Consider the following 13,653-nt stretch of genomic DNA (forward strand, 5'->3'; position numbering starts at 1 on the left):
ATAATTACAAAAAATCAAAAATAAGGTGGTGCTGAAGACAAACCAAATGGCTGGGATAACTTCATAGGTATCAGAGTTGCATGACGAGAGCCTATCCAAGTAGTCCAAACCTGTACAAACTAATTCAGGTAGAGAGATCATAACAAGTTATCAAGGTGATGGTGTCAAAATAGAACAGGAAAATTTTACAAACACAGACCAGTGTGTTGGGTTACATGTTGGGTGACATAAACCCAAATATCACAGTTGAGGCCATCTTCTCAGTACGGAACCTGGCTATCAGTTTCTACTCAGCAATTCTGCATTGTTGTGTATTTCAAAGGTCACCTTGGAGGACACTTAGCTGAAGATCAGAGGCAGAGCATTCTTGATCGCTTAAGTGTTCCCTGACCAGGGATTGCTGCACTGTGTCCATTCATCCATTATCATAGCAACTGCATGGTCTCGCCAATATACCATGCCTTGGGGACATCATTGCCTGCAGCGTATGAGGTAGACAACATTGACTGAGTCACATGAGTACCTACAGTGTACATGGTAGGTGGTATTCCCACATGTGATGGTAGTATTCATGTCGATGATCTAGCATATCTTGCAGAGGTTGCTGTGGCAGGGTTGTGCGGTATTGTGGTCATGTTGTGCTATGTATAACCCTATCATACTGTTCTGTGTTTTTAGAATCTTCCTTACTGTTCTGTTTTGACACCAGCACCTTGATAACTTGTAATGATCTCTCTATCTTAATTAGTTTGTACAGTTTTGGATTACTTGGTACTTTGTTTAGACTCTCGTCATACAACTCTGATATCTATCATGCTATTCCAGTCATTTGATTTTTCTCTAGCACCACCTTATTTTTGATTTTTTTGTAATTATCTCTCTGCCTTAATTAATTGGATTATAGGTCATCCTTTCACTTGTTATTCAGCTGTTGACACTTTTCTCAAACCGTTTGACACTTTTGACCACCTACAAAGACCGTTGACACTCCATTCACACCACTTGTACCATCTTTTGACAGTCTTAATTACCTGGAATTATCTTGCAATCATCTCTCTGCCAATAAGTTCTGTGCTTGTGTGTTTCCTCCACTTCACCTAACAAAGGAGCAGTGCTCCAAAAGTTTGTGATTTTAAATACAAACCATAAATCACTCTACACCATAAATCAGCCATCCAGCCAATTGAACTATCAAGTCCCCAAAATCCTGGTTAGGTACCATTAAGTAGATGGGAATGCTTTAACAATATAGGTGTTATAAGGCTACTAGAACGTCTTCCATCCCTTTCAAGGGGACCACTAACCTTCTCTCCTTTCACCCAACTCCTTTCATCGTGAGGAGCCTCAATGACAGCTCCCATTCTGCTTATCACACTCCTGTCTGTGTTTGTGCTCCCCATGATACCAAAACTGTACTCCAGCACTCATTCACAAGTGTAACTCCAGGTCTTCAACAATAATTAGCCTCACTGTGCTAAGACCACCTCTGTGACTTTTTTCTGAGTTATGAAGAAGTCATACTGAAATCTTAACTCTTTTTCCCTCTCCACAGATGTTAACACATCTTCAGTATTTGTTCCTGCGTTTTAAAAAAAAATGTTCTCTTAGCTCTGGGTTAGTTCAGTTGGAACAGCAAAACCCATCCAGCCAACTTGCCTTTATCAACTCTTTAGGAGAGTAGTCCAACTTTTTCGACTTGCCTATTCTTTCCCCATAGTATTAAAATATTCTCCCCTAGTTACAGACCAATTGATTGTCAGTGACTCATAACCAATCAAGGATATTAGGTGACTGGATGACAACCAAGATTAGATTTATTTTCCCTTCCCCAGGACAAGTAACTTAGTTTCAACTGTAGTGTTTCAAATATAATAAGTCATTGATTTTATAATTACCTCTAAGTAACAAAGCTTTTCAAGGTTTTCTAACTTGCAATCATAGAATCATGTAAAATATGCAGCACTGATGAGACCATTCAATCTATCATGTCTGTGCTAACATAAAACAATTATGAAACCTAATCCCATTTTCCAGCTCTCAGTTCATTATCTCACATGCAACAACATCAGAATGTTGATATCCATTGGCCTACAATTTAATATTCCTCATTATCAACCACATGGCCAATCATCTGTAATCCCAATCTTTAAATTTAAGTTTGAGTCATTGATATGATGATTTAAAGAAGTATCATTTATTTTAGAGTTTGGATTTTGAACTAGTGACATGTGGGTTTTGGAGACTTGTGGCATAGTGGTAGTATCCCTAATTCTGGGCTAAAAAGTCTGGGTTCAACTCCTACTTGCTCCAGACATATGTTGCAATATGTCTGAATAGCTTTGTTTTAAAAATATTTAAATACAAAAGAGTTTAAAGACCAGCTTTTCAGCATTTCTGGAGCCCTGTTTTCCTTTTAAGAAACCAGTATGAGATAGTGAGTGACTGGAGTGATAATGAGAATGTGATTGCATTGGGAGAGCTTTATGAGTGAACAGAGTAAATAATGAAGAGATTTAGCAGGCTTTATATTTAAAAGGATCAAGACTTTGTTTTGCTTAGTGAGGGTGAGGTGGGGGGGGGGGGTGTCAACCTACGTTTGGAAAGTCTTCAGTTCAAAGAGTACCTGGTGATCGTTAGATGTGTGAATCCATTTCTCCTGAAGAAAGGGGATCGCTTAGAATGGTTACAAAATAGTTTGCCTCAACTTAAAGGTTTTAGTTCTAAAGTCCAAAGCCTGAAGTAGAACACGGAAGGTATCATTCAAATTTGAGAAGTTTTCAGCTCAGTTGTGTGACTAATCAGAGGAGGCTACCAAAGCCCTTAGACTTGAAGTTGAAAGAAAAAATTAATTAAATCTGTGTAATAGAATAGCAGACTCTCTCTGGTATTTAAGTACTCCGAGGTGATGGAATAAGTGGGATTGTATTTTTACTGTCTATTTGAAAACCTTTTGAATATGTTTTATGTAAATAGCTTTATTCCATTGCAATGGAATGTTGTTGTTCATTGCAAACTGATTAGAATTGTAAAAGTTGGGACGTTTTGCCATAATTGTAAAGGGTGCTGCTGAAACAATGGAGTACTGTGAAAGTTTTGGTCTCCTGATGCAGCCTAGAGAAGGTTCACTTGATACTAAAACCAGATGATATTCTGGTTTATTATCCATACTTCTGCAGAAAAAAAATCTCCTCTTTTATTGTTAAAACCAAATCGTCAACATTATCTACCTATCTTTCAATGAAGGGCAACCTTGTTAAATCGACAAAATATGATCTATCAAACTAGATTTCAGTCTGGAATCTATTAACCAGCTGAGATCATACCAATATACACCATAAAAATACAACATCGGAGCAAATTATTGTAGTTACTGGAATCCTTACTGAAAACAACAAATGCTGGAAATCACAGCTGGTCAGGCAACATCCATGGAGAGAGAACAAGCTAGTGGCTTGCCTGACCCATTGTGATTGCCAGCATTTGTTGCTTTCAGTCATGAAAATACAACTGATCTGTTTCTGATCCATGCAGAATCACTGTGGAAGCAGAGCTCTGGTTATAAAAACACTCACGATCATTATTCTTTGCTTTTATAGTGGCACATTTACTGTCACAAAGAACAGTTTCAATCAAACATTTAGCATGTGGAGCTTAAAGTAGGAAAATGTGAACTTGTCTACTTTGGCCAAAAGAATTTTTTTTTAAAAAGCAGCATTTTATTAAAATGGAGAGAGATTGCAAAGCTCTGCTATGGATATGAAGGATAATAGCATCTTGGTGCACGAACCACATAAACTTTGTATGCAGGCACACCAAACGATTAGGAAGATAAATGGAATGTTGTTGTTCATTGCAAAGGGATTGGAATTGTAAAAGTTGGGATGTTTTGCCACAATTGTAAAGTGTGCTGCTAAACTATAGATTTGGTCTCCTGATGCAGTATTGAAAAGGTTCACTTGATACTAATACATAGTAAGAGGGTGTTTCCCGAATGAGTAAACTTTTGGACAGGCTGGACCTGTGTCTTATGGATAAAAATGAGGGGTGAAAATCTTTCAATATATAAGATCCTGAGGATACTTGACAGGTGGATGCTAAAAACATGGCTGCCTATGGAAGAGACTGGAACGAGAGCGCACAGATCAAAATAAGATGTCTCCCATTTAAGACAGAGTTAAAGAGAATTTCCTTTCTCTCTCAATGAATCATAATGCTTTGAAATCCTTTTCCCAGAGAGCAGTGAAGGTAGGGTCAATGAATACTATCAAGCAGAGGCAGATAGATTCTTGATTAACAATTAGTGAGTCTGGATTTATCGGAGATAGGTGGGAATGTGAAATTGAGGCCACAATCAGATCAGCAGTGATTTCATCGAATGTTGGGATAGAATTGAGGGGTCAAATTGCCTAGTCCTAATTCATAACTTTGTAAGGGGCTAACATTAAGAATGCTGAAGCAGGCTTCAAACACCTTATAATGCTGACTCGATTCTACACTGTTCTGAAACACATGTGAATATAGTTTTAAAATGTCAGCTGTTGAACATATAAAGCAGTTTCATATGTTGCCAGGTATTAGCTTCCAGGGAATAATATTTGTGGAATAATGGTCATTTTCTTGATGTAATATAATTTCTGATTTTACATGAATTTACCAGGACTTTTGGTACAGGCAAAGAATATTCTGTTTTTTGTGAATGGTGCTGTAAGTTGCCACCTATTGATTCATTAGGCCTCTAAACATTCACATACTGTATTCTCAAAAACATAGCCTGAAGGCTTCCGAGGTGGGAGACATGGTTTCTGAATAGAATATCTGCACCAAATAGTTGGTTTGATAAAATGCAACACAAAATAAAAAAAAGAAACTGCATAGTGTGTGGGGTCTGGAGGGGCACTAGAGCTCCCATTGATAACAAATACTTCCCTGATGGCTAGTCTCCTTCTGTGAGGTGCTGAGTCAGCTTGCTGTGCCTCAACCTCTTTGACAAGTGAAAGTGCCAAATAGCAAAAAGTGGTTGTTTGACTCTGATGGCACATGTTTGAGGCAGGGAGCAGAGAGAGAGAGAGAAGGGGAGAGCAAAGGTATCCACAGGAAAAAAAGATCAACAAAGACAAAACAAAGTCTCGGAGGGTCGAGCTGTAAGGTGTAGCTGCAGGGAGAAGCTGGGCCACCTTTCTGAGCTGGGAGGCTTCCGCCGCTGCGGTTCTCCCGTCTCAGTAAATCAAGCTGAGCCTTGCCTTGCTCTTGCTGCACTCGTCAGCCAGACAGGCAGGTGTGCACTTTGAAGTCAGGGACTCAAAGCTAGGCAGCCGAGAAATGTCAGGAATTCGGAGCTTGCGGAGATCACGGTCTCTGTCCGATGAGTCAGAAGCAGCCGACGGAGTGGAGCTGGAGCCTGAACCAGAAGATCTAGACTGGGATAACTACAGCGTGACCTTGGAGGAGAGGATCGCTGCTGTACGTATTCCCTTTCACTTGCAAATTCGCCCTCTGCAACAGCTTACTTTCTTTCATCCCTTTCACCTCGCCTGTGTGGAAGAATAAGGGCACTGTTCGAACCCGCTGTATAATGGCCAATGATAAAGCCTTGGGAGGAAAAGAAAACTTGAAGCAGATTGCACTAAGCTTGCTAGCGAGGTACACTGTAATTGAACACAGTTGGCTTGTTAGTTGCTCAGTAGGCATAAGGGTTCAGCCTCCCCTGAGCATTCAGAATTTAATTCTTTGGGGTTTTGCGTGGCAAAATAGTTTCTTAGGAACTGTTTATTTCATATGTTTGAATGAAAATCATTAGAAGTCACAATGTTTTTTTCATCTGATTGAAAATCGAACATTACAATCTATTTTAAGCAGGGGTCTAGAGTTGTGGATACCAAGGCAGGGCTGAAGCATTTTTTTTACATTTTGGCAAGGGTGATTCCGATCGACCTTTCTGAGTGCTGCAGCAGATTAAAGTTATCGATATTGATGAGGTTTGTCAGAAACTGTGATCACTTAACCCTTTAGTTGCAGTGCAAAGGGTTGTTGGCATACTTCAAAAGGGACAAAGATGGGAAGATGTAAATATTTCTTCCAATGATTAAAGTTCTGGAGTGCACTGAATCCGATGCTGTGAACATGGTTGAGTTAGCGCTTGAGAGATTCTGCCAGGATACAGCACACACAGCTGAGTGTAGTGCCATAGTTTAAATCTGTGAGATAAATGTTTGATCTCCTTGAATCTGTTTGCTTATGCTCCTTGGCTATCTGTGTCAGCTGGTTTCCCAGCAGTCTACAGTTGCTGCATAACTCATTCCCCTGTTGATCTCACACATCATGTTTACAGAGATACAAAGTTTCCTGATTCTAGAGCATCTGAGAATTAATAACTAGTTCCCGTTGGTCTATCTATTCACGGTGACTAATTTCTATGATTTTATTTTTTTAAGCACCAATGATTTGCAGGCTTCCCACAGGCCAGTGCTTCACAAATGTCTGGTTGTCTTGACAGTCAAATATATTAAGTGTGCTTGGTGTTTGAGTTTCCCAGGCAATTCTTATGTTTCTGTTTTCGTGAAATTCACTGCTCTTAGTCTTTTGTGTAAACTGTAAACGCAGTAGAGATTAAATACAAAATTCAGAATTAGCAGTGTGAAATTCTGATTTTGTTTAATTATCAGTCTGCACAAGTGGCAACATGTGTCAACCATTTTTTAAAAAAGCTTCGATAACAAAAAAACCTTGGATTTTTAAACATGATTTGATTCTTTGTTTTTTAATGAAGTTATTATTTTAGTTACTGTACAGTACTATTCTAGGTTCTTAGGGCGCAGTGTAGTGTCCTTATCACTGGACAAGAGGTTGAGATTCAAGTTCCACCTGTACAGAGATGTGTCTTAGCTTGTCTGAGTAGGTTGGTTACAAACAGGCTGTTTTTTCTTAAATATGCTGCTGTATTTCTGTTTGCAAAAATTGGAAAATTGTTTTACATAGTGAATTCAACTGAGGCACTCAAAAATATATGAGGTAATTACTTGGATAGAAATTATCTGAAATGGTGTGGGGAAAAAGACTGGAGATTGGCAATAGGTAATGATGTTCATTTGAAAAGTTGAATGGCCTACACCCTCACACATTCCGTGATCTTGAACATACTGAAGGACAGGTTGATGGATGCAGATTGATAGTAACTTGAAAAAATAAATAAATAACACAAAAGGCAGATTTTCCATGTCTATGGATGAAAGAGCCAATTCAACAGCCATTTCAAAAAGGCAGCACCAGGGTAAAAGGACAAATGAACTCTGACTCTACTGTCAGATTTGAAAAAAAGTTGCTTGCTTTAAGAGATTTGCCTTTCTGTTCTGAGTTGTATTAATGCCAAGATCCATATTGAAACTCTAATTTAATTCCCTTTCAAAATCCTCAACTCTGGCAGCAGGAAGGGCTGGAAGAGATGGAAAAGGCTAGACAATCAGGTACAATACCAACTCATTATCACCAAATCCTAATCTAGAGACCTAAACACTGGAAAACCCTTGTGTGCAGACATCAAGTGATACCAAGCTCAAACTCAGCTGCAGTGATTACCATGATTAAATATCCTGGCACACATTGCCCCAGCTTGTACTGAATATGTCCACTTTCATGTGCACTGCTGAACCAGTAGTGGCTGTGGAATTCTCACCAGTACATTTAGGAAAGGCGGGTGGGGAATCTTGTCAGGAATTATTAAAGTAAGCAATATTCTGATTCATTTCCAACTTTGTGATGTTTCTTTAAATTAATGGCATCAGGAGGAGACACATCCAAGAAAAGCAGCAGAGCCTGACGATGTAAAGAAACTGATAGGGTTAAGAGTCCTTAAGCGCAGTTGCAGAATCTGACAGCTTTAGCTATACAGAACAAGTTAATTAAGCTCAACCTCACCCAGGCCAGTGTTCCTACCATTTTTTGCTTTTTTTTTAGGAAAGGTTAGTAGCTTTTGTTTATTTTTTGATCAGATGTGGGCCAAACCAATATTTGTTGCCCAATTTCACTTACCCTGAACAGAGTGTTTCACTTGGTCATTGCAAAGGCAGTTGTTGAGGGTCTGGAGTCAAATTTAGGCCAGGTCAGTGTTATGGACCAGACCAAAACCCCTCAAAATATATTAATAAGATAGTCTAGACTTGAATTTCTTTGGATGCAATTCAATTGGTCAAACTACCAAGCTTGAAACAAAACATACTTTATTCATACACTACAATTAGAATACAGTGAAAACAGAAGTAAAGGAAAAGAATTAGCTTAATTGTAACTTTATTGAAATGCTTAACAGAATAATAGATATAAACTACTACTAATTAACTACACCAAGACAGTAACATCCCATAAACACACCCTTGTCAAAGGCAAATTCAGTAAAATAGATTGCTCACATGCAATTCTAGCAGCAGGAAGACAACTGCAGCTTTTAGCTGTAATAGGGAGATGAGAAACAGCTTCCACACCCAGATTCAAGACCCCAGCAACTGCTATAGATGGCTAAAAGTAAAATAAAAAAGATCCTGGTTCTGTGGGAACTCCACCCACTCAGGCTGCTTCTACTGTTTCAAATTAAAAAACAAACCCAAGGCCTCACAAGCTATCTACCTTATTGGCTTTGGAGCAGACTGCTCTTCACCTCAGTCTCAACCTTTCTTCATAAATAAAAGGGCAAAACACATCTTAAAGCCATTGTATACTCTCAACTCTTCCCTTAACAAAACAAACTATCAGTACATAAAGATTTTTAAAAACCTTTAGTTTTGCTCTATTAGTTCATTTCAATACATATATATTATATTGATTCTAACCATGCAAACATTCACTAATCCAGTCCATTTCAGTCCTTTTCTTTTTGCTGCAACTGAATGCCTCCATCGTCCTTCATCAAAGACGCATCAACATGTCGGCAATGACATTCTCTCATCCGGACACAGGTATAATTTTCAAATTGAATGGCTGCAATAATAAGCTTCATCTAAACAGTCTGAAATTTTTATCCTTAAATTTGCTAAAAACTTTCAGAGGTTATAATCAGTATATTCATTTGTCTCAGACACATTACTGGCAATATAAATGTTGAAATGTTGCAATGACAACACTAAACTCAAGGACTCGTTCTCAATTGGGGAATATTTCTGCTGATGATTATTCAATTTTCTGGAAAATTACCCAATAGATCTTTGTATCTTCTCATCATCTTCTTGCAAGTGTGCAGCACTGACACACATCACTCATATCGATAGCCACCACCCCTAATTGTTCTGCGTAGTTAGGTGTGGCTAACACTGGGGTGGTGATTAATACAACTTTCAGGCTGTCAAATGCCTTCTGACATTCCTCAGTCCACTGAAATTTTCTGCACTTCTTCAACAAGTCAATCAGTGGAACAGCCACACTGCTAAAATTCAGTATGAATATCAAATAAAACCACTCAGTCCCAGGAATCACTCTTCATCGATGTTATAGGAAACGCCCTGATACCCTTTGTTTTCACATCCTGTAGGGCCATTTGTCAATGTCCAATAATATAGCCCAGGAATGTGACTTGAGCTTTTGCAAACTCATTCTTAGTCAGGTTGACCACCATGCCTTTATCCCAAAGTCGATCAAACAATTCCGATAGATGCTCTATACGTTCCTTTCATGTGTGACTAAAAATCACCCGATCATCGCCGTTCACCACACATATGGGTAATCCTGAAATGAAGTTATTGGTTAGTCTTTGAAATGTGGCTTTGAAATGGCATGACTTTAAACTTGTGCAGTCCACTTGATGTCGTAAAGCTGAAATTTCCTTCACTCTTTCCGATAAAGGCACCTGTCAGTATCCTATGAAAATGTCCAACTTAGAAATATGATTTGCTTGTCCTACTTTCTCAGTACAGTTTTCCAAACATGGAATCGGACATGAATCAGATGTTATAACTGCATTGACTTTACCATAGTCCATACATAACCATTGGATACCGTTTGGTTTTGGCACCATTACTCTGGGTGCAACTCACTTCGATTATATTGTTTTTGAGCATGTATTAACATTCTTTTTGAACTTGTGCCAACTTTAGATGGTCAAGCCTATAAGGGGGGATGTTGCATAATTAAATGTCTACATCATGCATAATCAGATTCGTACTTCCCAGCTTATTCCCACTTATCTCTTCATGTGATTATAAAAACTCTTTTAGGACATTTTAATTTTCTTCTGGAAGGTAATTAAATAATTATCCCAAATTTTGAGAACTTCTTCATTGTCCAATTTAATTTGAGGTATGTCCAATTTAGAATCCTCTGAACTTGGTTCTTCACTCTGTTGTTCTCCTTTTGTTCTCCTTCCCTCTCAAACCTACATTTTGAGCATATTCATATGCTACACTCAGAAAGAAATCTAACAATCTGGTGTTTCTATTAAATAATTCACCTCACTCCATATCACAGGGTAGAGGAGGTGTTGGATGTATTAGAATGTATGAAGGTGGATAAATCTCCTGGTCCTGACCAGATATATCTAAGAACACTGCAAGAGACTACAGAAGAAATTGAGGGGGCCCTGGCTGATGTTTTTGCATCATCATTAGCCATGGGTGAGGTCCCAGAAGATTGGAGGGTAACGAATGTCAGGCCATTATTGGAGAAGTGGTGGATAAGTTACTTGAGAGATAAGCTATAAAGTACATGCATTTGGAAAGACAGGGTTTCAATAGAAATAGTCAGTATGACTTTGTGAGTGGGAGACAAAACCTCATAAATTTGTTAGAGTTCTTTGATGAAGTGACCAGGAAGGTTGACGAGGGCAGGCTGGTAGACATAGTCTGTATGGATTTCAGTAAGGCCTTTGATAAGTTTCCACAGGGTATGCTGCTCTCGAAGGTTAGATCGGATGGAATCCAGAGTAAATTGGCTCGATAATAGGAAGTAGAGGAAAATAATGGAAGGATGCTTGTTGGACTGGAGACCTGTGACTAGTGGAGTGCCTCAGAGATCAGTGCTGAGTTCATTACTGTTTGTAATTTATATCAATGATTTCGATGAGAATGTACAAGACATGATTAGTAAGTTTGATGATACTAAAATAGGCAGTATCATAGAATATAGAACATAGAACAGTACAGCACAGAACAGGCCCTTCAGCCCACGGTGTTGTGCCAACCATTGATCCTCATGTAAGGTAAACCTAATGTACGAACCCTCAAATTTCTGTGACCATATGCATGCCCAGCAGTCTCTTAAATATCCCCAATGACCTCGCTGGCAACGCATTCCATGCTCCCACAATTCTCTGTGTAAAAATCATGGACAGTGAGGAAGGTTCTCAGAAATTGCAGCAGGATTTTTATCAGTGGGGGAAGTGGGTTGAGAAATGGCAAATGGAGTTTTATATAAAGAAGAGTGAGGTCTTGCATTTTGGAAAATCAAATCAAGGTATGAGTTTCAGGGTGAATGGTAGGGCCTTAAGGAGTGTAGTGGAACAAAGGGACCTTGGTGATCAGATGCACAGTTCTCTGAAAGTGGAGTCACAGGTAGACAGGGCAGTGAAGAAGGCTTTTGGCGTGCTGACCTTCATTGAGTATCAAAGTTGGAAAGTTATGTTGTAGTTATACAGGACATTGATGAGGCCACAATAGAGAGTACTGTGTTCAGTTTTGGTCACCTTATTACAGGAAGGATGCTATTAACCAGGAAAGAGTGCAGAAGAAATTTACAAAGATGATGTCTGGACTCAATGATCTGAATTATAAGGAGAGGTTGGACAAGTTAGGATTTCTTTCTTTAGAGCGTAGGAGACTGAGGTAGGACCTTACAGAGGTATATAAAGTCATGAGAGGCATGAATAGGGTGAATACACTCAGCCTTTTTCCCAGGGTTGGATAATCGAGGACGAGAGGGCATCACTTTAAGGTTAAAGAGGAAAGAATAAAAGGGAACATGAGGGACAACTTTTTTTACACAGATGCTGATATGCAAATGGAATGAGCTGCCAGTGGAAGTGGTTGATACAGGTACATTAACAACATTTAAAAGACATTTGGACAAATACATAGATAGGAAAGGATTAGAAAGATATGGACCAAGTGCAGGGAAATGTACCAGTGGATAGACATGTACCAGTTTGGGCAAAGGGCCATCTCTGTTTCAGAGGAGCCTATGACTCTATGACGTTATGACACTCAATTTTGATTTGATAATGCCCACCAAATCTTGCCTTTAAAGGTTCACTTACCACTGGGAGTAACACCAACACTTTATCTCTACTAACAAAACTGTGATTTTTTAATTTCTTGTCTGCTTCCTCTTCCTTCACATACTGTGTTACTTTCAAATGCTGTCTAGCTAACTCAGCTACTGTAGTCAATCGTTCCCTAAAATTTGACACGTCATCCAAATATGTGAACTCTGAATCATCAATTTCTCCTTAGTTAATTTTAGTGGTCCTCTCACCTCATGCCCAAAAACTAATTCAAATGGACAGAATTTAGTTGCTTCATTAGATGCATCCCTAATTGCAAAACAAACAAATAGAATTCCTTTATCCCAATCCTCTGCATAGTCTTGACTATAAACCATCAACATTGTTTTTAAAAATTTGATGCCACCCTTGTAAAGCTCCCTGCGATTCTGGATGGTATGCATTGGATTTGGATTGATTCCTAAACTATCCATAGCTTCTCTGAATAATTTTGATGTAAAACTTGACCCTTGATCTGATTGTATTTCGGTGGGCAGTCTGTATCTAGTAAAAAGAAGAGTAACTTGTATACAATCCTTTTATCCGTGATACTGTGCAATGGAATGGCCTCTGGAAACTTAGGACACATATCCATTATGGCCAACACATATTGATTCCCACTTTTTGTTTTAGGTAGGGATCCTATGCAATCAATTAAGACCTGTGTAAAATGTTCCTCAAATGTAGGAATAGGTATTAAGGATGCTGGTTTTATTACTGCCTGAGGTTTTTCAATTACCTGACACTTATGACATGTCTGGCAAAATTCAGCTATATCCTTTTGCAGTCCATGCCAATAAAATGTTTTTGCATTTTGGCTTGAATTTTCCTTATTGCCAAATGACCTCCTACTGGTAATTCATGTGCTACCCTAAACACCTCCTTTCTATAGCCGACCAGTAATACAACTTGATGAACCTCTGCCCATTTCTCATCTGTCTGAATAGGTGATTGTCTCCATTTCCTCATCAAGACTTCATTTTTAAGACAGTAACATTCTAGGATAAACTCAAATTCTTCTTGTGTACATTTTTTGATACAACTGTTTTAGTTTTTCCTCTTTGTTTTAATTCAGCTAATTTCGCTGAACTAAAATTAGCCACTTTGTCCTCCGCCTGATTTTGTATTTTTTCTCAATCATCTGATCAAACATATCCTCTGATAATTGAACTTCAACTTCCTTATCTTTATACTTGAATTTCTCTTCCTGATTCCACCTGTGCTTTTGTGACCTTGTCACTACACGGTCAGGAAAAATACCAGGATATACCTTCTATAATACCTCAGTTGCTTAATTTTCCACTGGTTTTTCTCCCACAGAAGGCACCACTCCCACCTGTGATCCAGCTATAAAATTACCAACTGCATTCCCAGAACTGAGAATTTCTCTATTACTCCTTCCACGATTTCACCATTTT

At 38.7% G+C, this 13,653-nt stretch overlaps 1 protein-coding gene and 1 non-coding gene across 12 annotated transcripts in view; one reads left to right on the plus strand and one right to left on the minus strand.

The window, feature by feature from the left end:
• LOC122562023 (putative uncharacterized protein MYH16) overlaps nucleotides 1–13,653 on the plus strand; it is a 276,206-nt gene that overhangs the window by 83,879 nt on the left and 178,674 nt on the right. The window contains exon 1 of one of the 11 annotated variants that reach the window (XM_043714430.2): nucleotides 5,269–5,460. The exons of 9 other annotated variants lie outside the window; for them this stretch is intronic. In XM_043714430.2, coding sequence (XP_043570365.2) covers nucleotides 5,320–5,460 — 141 coding nt within the window. In that variant the 5' untranslated portion in view covers nucleotides 5,269–5,319. Of the gene's footprint in view, nucleotides 1–5,268; nucleotides 5,461–13,653 lie in introns of those variants that run through there. One more of the 11 variants, XM_088000467.1, reaches the window with a different exon arrangement.
• LOC122562372 (U6atac minor spliceosomal RNA) lies at nucleotides 1,200–1,326 on the minus strand. The gene has a single exon (XR_006315290.1). It is a non-coding gene; the product is annotated as a U6atac minor spliceosomal RNA (small nuclear RNA).

This window comes from Chiloscyllium plagiosum, unplaced genomic scaffold (genome assembly GCF_037043375.1).
Source record: "Chiloscyllium plagiosum isolate Xiang-an unplaced genomic scaffold, Cpla_swu_hap1 HiC_scaffold_25, whole genome shotgun sequence".
Classification (NCBI taxonomy): Eukaryota; Metazoa; Chordata; class Chondrichthyes; order Orectolobiformes; family Hemiscylliidae; genus Chiloscyllium; species Chiloscyllium plagiosum.